The sequence below is a fragment of the Salmo salar genome, chromosome 29, assembly GCF_965601325.2.
Source record: "Salmo salar chromosome 29, fSalSal1, whole genome shotgun sequence".
NCBI classification, from domain to species: domain Eukaryota; kingdom Metazoa; phylum Chordata; class Actinopteri; order Salmoniformes; family Salmonidae; genus Salmo; species Salmo salar.
Window position 1 is genome coordinate 13,915,658 of NC_138319.1, and position 13,932 is coordinate 13,929,589.

At 43.8% G+C, this 13,932-nt stretch overlaps 1 protein-coding gene across 2 annotated transcripts in view; it reads left to right on the top strand.

The window, feature by feature from the left end:
• Positions 1–13,932, top strand: part of LOC106590158 (POU domain, class 6, transcription factor 2) — a 92,336-nt gene that overhangs the window by 15,213 nt on the left and 63,191 nt on the right. The window contains exons 2-3 of one of the 2 annotated variants that reach the window (XM_014180821.3): positions 4,114–4,211; positions 10,594–10,816. In XM_014180821.3, the coding sequence (XP_014036296.1) occupies positions 4,114–4,211; positions 10,594–10,816 (321 nt within the window). The remainder of the gene's footprint in view (positions 1–4,113; positions 4,212–10,593; positions 10,817–13,932) is intronic. The other variant, XM_014180822.3, reaches the window with a different exon arrangement.

A 13,932-nucleotide genomic window follows, 5' to 3' on the forward strand; every position in this document is an offset into this window, starting at 1 on the left:
TGGGCTTTCACTCTCATTTGTTTAGCGCTTAACAATAAGGAACAAAAACCCACATTTCCATAGCAAATAGAAACTGTATGATAAGAATGCACAAATGTGTTTTCTTTTGAATGTCGATATTGTGTTGATATTTAATAGTAGAAAAAAAGCATGAATAATAAATATGGAGGGGGAATAAACCGTTTTTGAGATACGTTTAGTAATTGTTGTTGTTGATATATTAAATGCACGTTGTCATTTATTAGGATGACTCGTGTACTGGAGGCAGCTCTGCAGGGTAGCCACTAGATGGCACAGCAACGAAGTCATAAAATCGGATTTTAAACCTAACCCTAACCTTAACCCTAACCCTAACCTTAATCAAAGTGCTAACCTTAAATGAAGACCAAAGGCACAGTTTGTCTAGCCAATTTTGACTTTGCCGCTGGCCCATCTAGAAATCACTCAGCTCTGCCTCCAGGACAAGATTCATCCCAATAAACGTCAACCTGCATATTACATCTCAATGAGAACAGCTATATAACGAAACAACATGCCCTCAGCCCAGCTTTTTGAAAAGAGCCATTACTAAAAAAGGGGGGTTGGGGAGTTTATGGGCTGGTTGATTTTGAAAAGCCTGAATCGTTACCGTGGCGCTCTCTCCTATATTTGACAGCTTATAATGCATCGCCACTAAAATAGCTTAAGTGTTAACGCTTCTTTTATGGACAAAAATTGATTCATAAATGCAGTGGGGTGAAAGCTAACTCGGACACAAAGCCTTCAATAACACCCATGTCATTCACATGGTCAATGGATAAAGCAGTTGTTGCATTAGAGTAGATGGTATACTGATTGCTTTATGAAATGCGGACTAATTGTTTTGTGTGGTGTTGTGCTTGGGGCAGCACTCTGTATTGAGACGAGCCGCGGATGACGTCAATTAAATGCAGCTCTTTGCACCCCATATACAAACCCCCTGCCCTGTGTGGGCATTGAACGTGGCTCTCCAGTCGCCACTTAGGTGATCAATGCAAGATAATTTATTTAGTGTCAGATATTGGGAATATTTCCACACCATAAGCCACCGATCACTGATATAGGAATCATTATTGTTGTAGTTTAGAAGAGATGACAGGGGTTAGGCTATATGGGAGATAGTTTGGGGTTATTCTGTTGTGTTAAATCAGCACAAATAACAGAGTTGAGAAATTGTATTTTATAATAACAATCATTAAGCTCTTAAGTTCAATTTGAGGTCTATGTGCTGCAATGCTGGGAAAAGTGTACCAAAGAGAGTTTACCAATTCAAAATGAAATGTGAACACATTGATGTTTTCTGGATTTTTGTGCATAAAATAGTGAAGGAATTACTTCAGTCTAAGTATAAAATTGTATTAACGTATAAGGAGAAAATACGTATAAAACATTATTTCAGCAAACATTTTATCATTCCAAGTGTCATTATTGCTGTTGTCAGTCCAGTGTTACTGTCCAAAAGGGAATCCACTTAAAGAAACCTTCACATTATATAAACTGGTTAAAATAACAAAGAACCTAGTAATAAAAGATAATTGAAGATGGACTCCCAAGATATTTCTCCTGTCAGCGTTTTAATTTTGTCAAAGAAATCACGACCAACACCTTAGGGAAAAGATGTGCATGTACATTCATTTATTATCGATTCCTTTCCCAGAGCTCAACGTGTTTACGTCACAGATATTTGCAGGCAGATCAAGCTTTCTCTTAACATCCCGCTAAAATTATTGCGAGATGACGCAATGAAAGGCATACAGCAGTTATTTAATAAGCCATAGCCCTCTGCGCTGCTTATCAAATGGAATATATTATTCACTACACCAACTACGTTCATTACTTATTGATGGTATTGCCATGCTGTAAACTTTCATTCGTTCATCAATAATAGAGCAGAGTGATCCCTCTGATTAGGGGTGGATGCCATAGTCAAGCCGCTGTTTATTTCATCTCTGATATTGAGACGGAATGGATATATGCTAATGAGATGAACTGCTGCCAGTGTTCAATGTACAATTCCACTGTCGTTTTTTTTTGTGCCATTCTTTGATATGACATTTGATGATATGCGTGCTTGTAGTTGTCGAAATTGTTTGGAAACTAGTGTGGCTATTGAGTAATGCCTAATGGATTCCCAAATATGAATGAGATCCTCGATTGACTTGTGAATTCCGGTTGTCGTTATATGAAGAAACTTGGCTTCAAAGACATTAGATCAAGTCAGAAGAAATGGTTGAATTGACGTCATATATCTTATCAGTGAGAAACCCTAAACTAAGCTCATCATCTTGCGCTTATGATAACCTCTTTTGAAATGTTTGCCCCGGTGTTAGGATGAGACTAGGTTTCTGCTGTCCAAATCCAAAGCCTTTGTCTTCAAAATGGTTTTTTCTTCCCTTCAATAATTAAAGGCATTGGGGTTGGGCTATGTTTGACCCATAATGGGTAAAATTGGTAAGAAACTGCACTGTCTAATGTTAAGTGACTGCAGGGTTGACAAGCTTGGGTTTATGTGGACCAATATCAAGACGCAGGCCCAGTGAGCCAGAGGTAGAAACCAGCTCAAAATGCAGGCTTGTCCCCCAGGGCAATTAAATCAAGCATCAAATGCTTAAGGTTCATTTGATGGGTCATGCCATTCACCAATTATTTGGAGTTTATGTAAAGATGAGATGATTTTGGATGGCAGAGTGGAGTTTATGTAAAGATGAGATGATTTTGGATGGCAGAGTGGAGTTTTGGAAGTAATGCGCAAATTTGTAACCTTCCCAGTCCCACACAACCAACCAGCAACCACATCTTGACAGTAAAGCCTTCAGTAATACAAAGGTCAAACTTTGATGCAGTGATTGTTTTAGATATATTTTTCTTCTTGTAACTTGCTCAAATTGAAAAGGGATACACAAGTGTATTCACGTTCTTTCGCTTTCTCTAGAACTCTCCCACTCGCTTTCCTACTTTCCTTGATTTGTTTACTTCTTTTACCAACTTGAATTCAATTTTTTTGTGGAAAGTGAGTTTTAATCTGTTGTACAATACATTGAAAGAGTTGTATAGTAGCCTACCATTGACGTATGGCTGCATTTAGAGAAAATATCAATATGCCGAGACCTCTGTATTGATGACTTCTTTTGACCTGTGATCAATGTTCTTGACTTTTGGCAAAGATGGACGTTATACAAGTTAGCCCATATGGTATAAAAGCAAATAGTTTATCATTGAACTATCTGAAGGAATATACTTTTGGTGAATAGTTTCATGGTTTATCTACAGTATAAAAGTTACAACAGCTAGGCAGAAGGGACCTATAAAAACTGTACTATAGTGGCAAGGGACTTTTCTATCAAAGCACGTCATCACACATGATGACCGAGGTCTGAGATGCGCATGAGCTGTTGAGAGATGCTGAGAGCGAGGGTCCATGTTTTAACAGTCCGTGTCCTGTGTCCCAAATGGTGCGCTATGGGCCCCGGTCAAAAGTAGTGCCCTACATAGGGAATAGGGTGCCATTTGGGACACAGGGCCTGTGTCTCACCGCCCACCCACCCTGAGTGGTTTTGTTTTCTCTCCTGCCGTCACATCACACAGCAGGCCAGGCTTATTATCATGTCCCTGTCGGATGTGCTCCTCCTTGCTCCGCCGTGGCCTCATACTGTAGGAAACAGGTCTAATTGTGTCTCATAGCCACAGGCTGTCTTCTGGTACAAGGGGGAAGGGGGGTTAGATGGGTGATGATACTCAACAATGTAAATGTGGGAATAATGCAGGGCCGGGCCCCACAGTTTATGTGGCCCTCCATCTCTCATCCCTCAGCTGTAATCGAGGCCGTCGGGGGAGCGGCTGCCTGGTAAGCATCATCCTCACATCAATGAGACTCTCAGCTGGCGGGTGGTTTATTCAGCGCTGATTGTGAACGGTGCCGCAGCGGTTATTGATATATCACTTTAACACAAAATCCTCTCCCCTCCGTACTCGGGGCTGTGTGATCACAGCTGGCTATGTCTGCGTGTGGATGTTTTTTTTGGGCATGATTGTTTCAATGTTATAGTGGATTAACATCTCTCTCTCTCCCTCCCCCTCTATCTTTCTCTACTTCAGGAGCCCGTGATGGCTCTGTCCAGTCTGATGCCAGCAGCAGCCCGTCAGAACAGAGTCAGCTGGGACAGTGTCACCCCGCCTACCCGGTGGGACCACAGGTGGGTGTCTCTCCATGTCTCCTATTGACCTGCACCCAGTGGTGGAAAAAGTACCCAATTGTCAAAGTTGAGTAAAAGTAAAGATACTTTAATAGAAAATGACTCAAGTAAAACTGAAAGTCACCCAGTGAAATACTCCTTGAGTAAAAGTCTAAAAGTATTTGGTTTTAAGTATACTTAAGTCTCAAAAGTAAATGTAATTGCTAAATTATACTTAAGTATCAAAAGTTAAAGTACGAATAATCAAAAATTCCTTATATTAAGGGGCACACTCCAGGGGCACACTCCAACACTCAGACATAATTTACAAACAAAGCATTTGTGTTTAGTGAGTCTGCCAGATCAGAAGCAGTGGAGATGACCGGGGATGTTATCTTGATAAATGTGTGAATTGGACCATTTCCTGTTCTGCTAAGCATTCAAAATGTAACGACTACTTTTGGGTGTCAGGGAAAATGTATTGAGTAAAAAGTACATTATTTTCTTTAGAAACGTAGTGAAGTAAAAGTAAAAGTTATCAAATATAAGTAAGTAAAACGTACAGATACCCCCCAAAAACGACTGAAGTAGTACTTAAGTACTTTACACCACTGGCTGCACCTAAACACATAATTTCACCAGATACAGAAGAGCATGAAAATTATCTCCAAATTATATCAAATCCTCCCCAAAGATAATCAGTTGAGATGTCTTTATGAGCATATACTATGAAGCAGTTTTTTGGTGATCACTTTGTCATCAACATAGAATATATAGAGAGTTGTTTACATTTCCTCTGCCCCTCCCCTTCAAGGCCAACAAAACTCACTCCAACCCCAGGCAGCCCTACTAAACAGCTCAATAGGACAGCCAGCATATGTGATTGGTTTTACTGGGCTGGTGGCTCTGCCATGTTTAATGAACATTTATCTCATTAGTGCTGTCTCACTGTCACCTCCCTAAACACAGTAGTGTGAACAGCCAGACAGGCAACCAAGCAGGCACAGAGCTTCCCTCCCTCCCTTCCCTTAATGAGCACACTCTCCCGGCACTCAGGGGTTCGCATCCCAAATGACACCCTATTCCCTTTATAGTGCACTACTTTTGACCTGAGCTCCATGGGCCCTGGTTAAAAGTAGTGCTCTAGGGAATAAGGAATAGGGTGCCATTTGGGACACGGCACTCAGTGTTACTCAATTAAGGGATCCGCTACCGAATCAATCCTCATCAGGGTAAACAAAAGAGGATACGTGAGGGGAAGAGAGACTAACTCACTGAGTTCCCTGCTGAATTATCTCACTCAGCTCAGCAGAATGAGCAGCCGACAACCAGGCTGATTAAAACCACATTGTTGATGAGAGACATGATAGCTGTTTAATACACGGATGCTAAAGAAGGGTATTAGACCAAATAGAAATGCTTTAGTGCAGCTGGTTGTGCCAGAGCCTACTGTATGAGCTACGAGAGATTGTTCCCCCAACAGTCTCAGTCTAATATATTAATGCTGTCAGTACAGTCTCAGTGAATCTAACACTTTTCAGAAACAAAGGCGTTGCGCATGCCATAACCAATTCTCCTGTTTCGGGATCAATATGTTTTGATAGATCCTCTCTCCGGAGCCGGATATTGTGCGAACAGCCATTATCCGAGGGTAGTTTACCCAACATGAATGCGCCTTCCTCCCCCCCGACAAAAGTCGTCTATCTCTGTGATTACGGGCAATTTCTCAGAGCCTGCCTGGGCTGCAGATGGAAGGGCCTGCTGGCCCCTAATGGGCAGAGAGGCAGGGTACCTCATCTAGGTCTAAAGCCCCATCCAGCCCCACCCAGACCCCATTCAGAGCCCAACTCGACCCAGACACACGCAGAGAGGCAGGGTACCTCATCTAGGTCTAAAGCCCCATCCAGCCCCACCCAGACCCCACCCCAGACCCCATCCAGGGCCCAACTCGACCCAGAACACATGCAGAGAAGCAGGGTACCTTATCCAGGTCTGGATTCCTACTCAGACCCCATCCAGAGCCAAACTCCAACCCAGAACACTTGCCTGCTCCCTTGGAGCCCCACTCCTCCACACTCAGCTGTCAGCCATGCCAAAGCCAGTACCACACCATCCCCACTAGACCAGTGTTGGAAAGACAGGCAAGACAAACAAAGAATGGGAAATAATGCCGAACTATTCACAAAGATACCCTAAGGAAGCAGAATGGGTTGTTTACTATAATGCTCTGGTATTTTAAAAGACAGTATAGTTTTTATGATCTGGAATGTGGTGGTGGCCAGAGGCTTGTTTTTCAGATCTGATGTTCAGTTAAATTAGTACTCACACTTTGCATGTTTTACCGGAGCGAGATAGGTAGACAATCAATTTCTAAACTGCCCCCCCTCTTCTCTTCACAAAAGCCATGAGCCGCCCAGCAACAAACACTGCCTAAAGACAAATAGCAAGGGGTCTTATTTACTGGAAGTGCTCTGAAGCTGGCAGACACGTGCTTGTAATAATAAATCAGCAGTACATTTGATGTATGTAGAATTGTTTTTTAATATCATTCCCTTCCATGTAGCTCTGTCTTCAGTGTCAGGCGAAAAGGATCTCATTTCATTTGAAGTTGAAATGAATGTTCAAAGATGTCTTTGATTATCTGCCGCTACAATTCAACATGAAATTTACTTGAAAAAAACAAGATTAAACATATGTCACTTGTGCTGACAAAATTCCCCCCTTTGTTATTGTCCTTTGATGGTTAGTCTTTGCTCACTCAAATGACTAATTCCTTATTTATAGCTCATGACAAACGTAATTTGGAATACGTTCAAAGTCAACTAGTGGCACTCCTTTGTGTTATGATTTTCTATAGTACTTCAAAGCAAACTAAAATGCTTCTGAATGTTTTTTAAACCTAATGCGTATTGACTATTTAAGCAATAAGGCATGAGGGGGTGTGGTATATGGCCAATATACCATGGCTAAGGGCTGTTCTTACGCACGACGCAACGCAGAGTGCCTGGATACAGCCCTTAGCCGTGGTACAGTATATTGGCCGTATACCACAAATGTCCGAGGAGCCTTATTGCTATTATAAACTGTTGACCAATGTAATTAGAGCAGTGAAAAGAAATGTTTTGTCATACCCTGGTATACGGTCTGATATACTACGGCTGTCAGCCCATCAGCATTCAGGGCTCGAACCACCCGGTTTATAATAAAAAAAAAAACAAGAATCATTGTTATTTAATCAGTTTTGTTTACAGGATACAGTTGCTAGCACTAAACCTCTCCCCATGTCATTGACTACTAAAGCTTCGTCCCTGGTCACCTTTTGATCAAAGGTGTTGGTGAAACAAATACATGAGGAAATTAGAAACAGATGTAGGTTTTCTCTTGCCCTGTTTTCTGTTTAAATGCTAGTGTTTCACCTTCCTATCTCTCCCAGCCTCTTGGCTTTAAACCGGTGTAACATCACATTCCTTAAACTGGGATTATGTCGGGAACTGGTGCTTGCTTTCCTTAGCGCGCCGGGTTATCTTAGTGACACCGCTGTCACCCAGCAGCACCAAGCCTGGAAGTATGGTGGCGTGTTGGCACCAGTCGGCCCCTCCGCTCCCTCGCCACAGACGCCCCATTCAAAATAGAAGCAGATAGCTGCCTAGTACTGTTAAAGTTTTGTGGACTCAGGTCAGCGTAGAGGAGTCATGCAGAGCAGGAGCAGCGCCGAGGTCGCAGGGCAGGCAGGTGAACTACAGGCGTACAGGAGCTGAGACGTTTAAGGGACGTGTTTTAGCCTGGGCTTGGACACAAAGACACCATGCATTCTTTCTGTCTAGAGGCACAACCCAGCAGATATTTCAGGAATGTGGTTTTACACCATGTAAAACGCTTGTGTCCTCTGATGACTTTATGAGAAGTCTGCATCTGGCAAACTGAAGAAAATCTCGATGATATCAAGTTGAATAAATATCTGGATGTCACAGCTCTGTATTCCCGATGGCGCTGCAACCTTTCCACATCTTGTGTAAAGAACATGAATTAAACTCGGGGTCAAAGCACTGTGGCAATATAAATGTTGTCTGTATATTTGCAAACCCACACCCTGTGAAGATACATTTGAACTGCTCCTCTACTCTGCCAAAGATCTCCTGGCAATACTCCAGATAACATATCTTAGCGTCTGTGTCTATGACTGCACAGATTCTACTCTAATATTAGTGAATGCTGACATGAAGTCAGTGATGTACTGTATCTTCTAGCAAAGGAGGAAAGTGCTGATATTTGCGAAATGACTGATTCTAGGGTACCAGAGGTCAAATCAAATCCAATTTTATTTGTCACATGCACCGACTACAACAGGTGTACACCTTACCGTGAAATGCTTACTTACAAGCCCTTAACCAACAATGCAGTTTTAAGAAAAATAAGAGTTTAAAAAAATATATACAAAATAAACGAAAGTAAAAAATAAAAGAGCAACAATAAAATAACAATAACGAGGCTATATACAGGTGGTACCGGTACCGAGTCAATGTGCGGGGGTACAGGTTAGTCAAGGTAATTGGGGTAATATGTACGTGTAGGTAGGGGTAAAGTGACTATGCATAGATAATACATAATAAATAGCGAGTAGCAGCAGCGTGAAAAAAAGGGGAGAGGGTCAATGCAAATAGTCTGAGTAGCCATTTGATGAGCTGTTCAGCAGTTGTATTGCTTGAGGGTAGAAGCTGTTAAGAAGCCTTTTGGACCTAGACTTGGTGCTCCGGTACCGCTTGCCGTGCAGTAGCAGAGAGAACAGTCTATGACTAGGATGGCTGGAATCTTTGGCAATTTTTAAGGACTTCCTCTGACACCACCTAGTATATAGGTCCTGGATGGCAGGAAGCTTGGCCCCAGTGATGTACTGGGCCGTACGCACCACCCTCTGTAGTGCCTTGCGGTCGGAGGCCGAGCAGTTGCCATACCAGGCAGTGATGCAACCAGTCAGGATGCTATCGATGGTGCAGCTGTAGAACGTTTTGAGAATCTGAGGACCCATGCCAAATCTTTTCAGTCTCCTGAGGGGAAATAGGCGCTGTCATACCCTCTTCATAACTGTCTTGGTGTGTTTTGACCATATTAGTTTGTTGGTGATGTGGACACCAAGGAACTTGAAGCTCTCAACCTGCTCCACTACAGCCCCGTCGATGAGAATGGGGAGGTGCTCGGCCCTCCTTTTCCTGTAGTCCACGATCATCTCCTTTGTCTTGATCACGTTGAGGGAGAGGCTGTTGTCCTGGCACCACACTGCTAGGTCTCTGACCTCCTCCCTGTAGGTTGTCTCATCGTTGTCGGAGATCAGTCCTACCACCGTTGTGTCGTCTGCTAATGGTGGTGTTGGAGTCGTGCTTGGCCACGCAGTCATGGGTGAACAGGGAGTACAGGAGGGGACTAAGCATGCACCCCTGAGGGGCCCACCCGTGTTGAGGATTAGCGTGGCAGATGTGTTGTTGCCTACCCTTACCACCTGGGGGCAGCCCTTCAGGAAGTCCAGGATCCAGTTGCGGAGGGAGGTGTTTAGTCACAGGGTCCTTATCTTAGTGATGAGCTTTGAGGGCACTATGGTGTTGAACGTTGAGCTGAGCTGTGGTCAGACTTGCTCAATGGAGGTTGAGGGAGAGCTTTGTACGCGTCTCTGTATGTGGAGTAAAGGTGGTCTAGAGTTTCTTTTTGTAACATGCTGGTAGAAATGAGGTAAAACGGATTGAAGTTTCCCTGCATTAAAGTCCCCGGCCACTAGGAGCGCCGCCCCTGGAGGAGCGTGTATACAGGTCGTTGAGTACGGTCTTCGTGCCAGCATCGGTTTCTGGTGGTAAATAGACAGCTACGAAAAATATAGATAAAAACTCTCTTGGTAAATAGTCTGGTCTACAGCGTATCATGACATACTCTACCTCAGGCGAGCAAAACCTGTGCGTTCACTGTAATGAAATGTAAACCATTCTGCATCCGTCTGAGAGGAAAATGCACTGCTCTCATTCAAAGGTTGGCGTTGTATTCCTTTTTCCACACGCCAATAAGCCGCGCTGCGTTCTGACTGTCACTCTGGCTGTGGCATGTTTCAAAGCAGGTGTCATCAACAAAAACAACAGCATTCATCAGAGCAGCACATTGATTAAAGCACTTCAGTCCCTTGAGTGAAATGAGCGTTACATGTGTGGTTACCTTGTTAACCCATTAATTCCCTCCCAGATGAATTTGACGTGAATATCATAATGTATCTTTATGAATGGTTCGTTCCATATCCCGACACAAGACACTCATAAACCTATGGATGAAATGGAAGGGGAATGTGACCTCTCGCTACTATGCATACTAATACATTCATCACCTTCACTATGCCTTTTACTAATGTCAATACATTTTTGTAACCCAGTGTCTTTCTATTCAGTCTCTGCTGGTGGCTCAGCAACTAGCCCAGCAGCTGGCCGGGGGGTCTCCAGGCCTGAACCAGCCCATCCTCATTCCCTTCAATACAGGCGGCCACCTGGGAGGCCAGCAGGGGCTGGTGCTCTCGCTGCCCACGGCCAACATCCAGGGCCTGATGGCTGCAGCAGCCGCACAGGGCATCATGACCCTTCCCCTACAGAACCTGCAAGGTAAGAGGGCCACTCCACCAGATAACCTATAGAGGACAGGGTGGGAGACTCAATTTACAGTCATTTTGACAGTAATGCGTATAAATGCATGCATTTGACGTAATAACAGCAGTAATCTTATGTTATAACATTCACCAAAAGTACTTAGCCCTCACACACTGTACGTACCAGTATGTACAGTTTATGCTACACAGGTTATGTGTTACGATTCACCTGTAAAAAATGTCAATCTAAAAAACCCAGAGGGGATAAAAAGAGTTTCGGGGGGGTTATGTTCCAAAAAGCCGCTCATCTTCAACTTTCCTGGAGAAAGAGCCATATTAATTACAGGTCAGCGTTTTGCCGCGCGGCGCAAAAGCACTTTGTGCCTGTTTTCTCTGTGTAAGAGTGCACTGTACTCTCTTTTCTCTCTTTCCTTCCTCATCCATCCGTCCACGTGGCTGTACTTATCCTCGCCTTTTAAACTTTAATGCCCAAGTGTTCTCTTTTGATCATAGTTGTAAATGGTTTTCATTTTAATGTTTAAAACATTGTCTCTTTTATACCATTAGACTGAGGGATGGCTGGGGAAACCTTCAGTCATGAATGTTGGATGAGAGGGTTCCTGGAGTCGCTAATGTAAAAAGATGCCAGGCTGCATGTAAAGCAGTGTGTTTTTGGGTGGAGATTACAATAATGCCAGTGCAGCACAAAGTGCATAGAGAGGAGACCCCCACCCCACCTTCTCTTCATGTGAGGAAATGGATGGACAGATGGAATGAGTGAGGAAATGGGAAGGAAGGTAGAAGCCCTAATGGACACAAACATGCATAAATAACAACGTGCATCATCGCTATGGGGTGAGCTTTTAATAAACCCCACATCTATCTAGCCATTGAAGCCCCTCCAATGTATCCCGGAGCAACGGAGGATAATGGGACCAGAAGGTCTGTCTGTCTCACACTTCAACAACTTCTCATATTGTATGTGGGACAAGCCAGAGGCTGTGATAACCGACTGACAAACACATTGTCATAATGTCGAAGGAACATAACCTACACCTCTCAATCGTCTTTTTTAACAGACGCCATTTTAACAGACACCATTCGTTGGGTACAAAGCTAAGGAAGGAAATGCCTCTGCGGTTTCTTTTTAAGCGCACAGACGTATTCACACGTTCCCCTCCCGTCCTATCTGAGAGGGGACGCATTGAAGGGACCTCCGCGGAGAGAAAGTGACACAAGTCAGGAGTGAAGCTAAATGTCTTGACTGTGTCCAGGGCCCTCTGGCCACGCGGCGCCCCTCCACTCTCCCCTGTCGGAGCTCATCAGGGCCCTGCTGACTATGAGGCCTGCTGGCACAGCACCTCTGTCAGGCAGCCCCGGCCTGCCCCCTTGCCCCTGCCCTCGCCCTTTCGCCCTCTCCACCCCCACTCACCCCAGTCCCCCTCAGCCCTGATTAATCACACATTTACTGTTGTCAGTGTCCCTACTCCCTGCTGTCGCCTGCAGTGCCCAGAGCTAGCAGCCAGCTCATTTCACGACCTCGGGAGCAAGTGTGTTTACAGCCCTGCTACACCGCACCGTGACACGCCGCTACGCTGGTTAATTAGCGTCAGAACAGACACAGACAACTGTTAGCCTACAGTAATGAGACTGCAGGAGGATCTCTGACTCTATTTAAATCTAATGACCCGGCTAATGATCAGCAAATATGGCTGTTTGACTTGGGGGGGGGGGGGGGGGGGTTGAATTCACAGTACATAGCACAATTTAGTAGCTACTATAGCCAGGATGGATTCCACTTTTTCCACGCTTTAACAAATGCCCAAATGTGATGCTAAAAAGTATACCTTTTCTGTCAGCGCTCACTGGCTTTTTAATCCGTATTGTTCACCCCATCAGCTTTTTTAAGGTGCTAAACATTCTTACAACTGCGATAAGCAGAGAAATGTGAGAGCCAAACGATTCCCGTTAAGCATCTTTGATCGCTTATCTCTCGTTAAAAACTCCTGGCGTTTTGCCTCGTCTAAGATCCTTCTTTAAAATGAATAGAGAGCGAGAGAGAGAGAGAGGGGCGAGACAGAGAAAGAGAGCGAGAGCGGGAGATAGGGCGGGAGAGAGAGGAGTGTGCAGGCTGGAGAGTTGTGAGAGTGAGACAGAGTGATGAATAACCGTCATTGTAATGAGGTTGTGCAGTAAAGTTGGAGCTGCTGCTTAAATAAAACGGAGCAGCAGCAGCATCTTGTCGCGGACACGGTAAACACAGCAGCACCCAGTGTAACTTGTTATTTGTCAGAATGATTTATGCCAGGAAGCATTCTGTACAAACAAATTCCCATTGAAACTAAACAAGGGAGAAAGGTATCTTGTGTAACGGAGTTTACACTGTTGTACCTGCAAACTAGTTTAGGGTTATGCTGTTTGTCCAATTATGTGATGATGCATATTGATTAACTGTAATTAACATAGTTTGACGTAATTATTACTATATTACTGTTGTATATTGTATAATTAGATAGGTGAATGAAGCGAAAAACTGTTGCACAACAAGTAGCGAACTAGATATAGCATTCTTGGAAGTATAGATTACTCACATAAATACCCTGCACTCTTAGAAAAAATGGTTCTATCTAGAACCTAAAAGGGTTCTTCGGCTGTCCCCATAGGAGAACCCCTTCTACGGTTCCACGTAGAACCCTTTCCACAGAGGGTCCTACATGGGACCCAAACGGTTCTACCTGAAACTAAAAAAGGGTTCTACCTAGAACCCAAAAAAGTTATCACATGGGGACAGCTGAAGAACCCTTTTGGAACCCTTTTTTTCTACGAGTGTGATAACATTTTATTGGATTTTCAATGCAGCTTTATTGCACGTACAGCCTACAGTAATTGGCCATGCAAGATTGCCTTCCTTGTATTGTAAGTTGTAAAGTATCAAAGAAGCAGAATTGTAATGCTCAATGGAGGGAAATAAATGAAACATCATTCGCCTGCTTCTTTTCTCTATGACTGACTCGGCACTAATTCAAGACTCAATTCAACCAAACAAACCCCTTTCTTATTAATAAGCGTATCCCGTCCTTATTCTTTCTCAGCCCAGGCACCAGGCACATGACATCAGAGACCCCAGTTCCA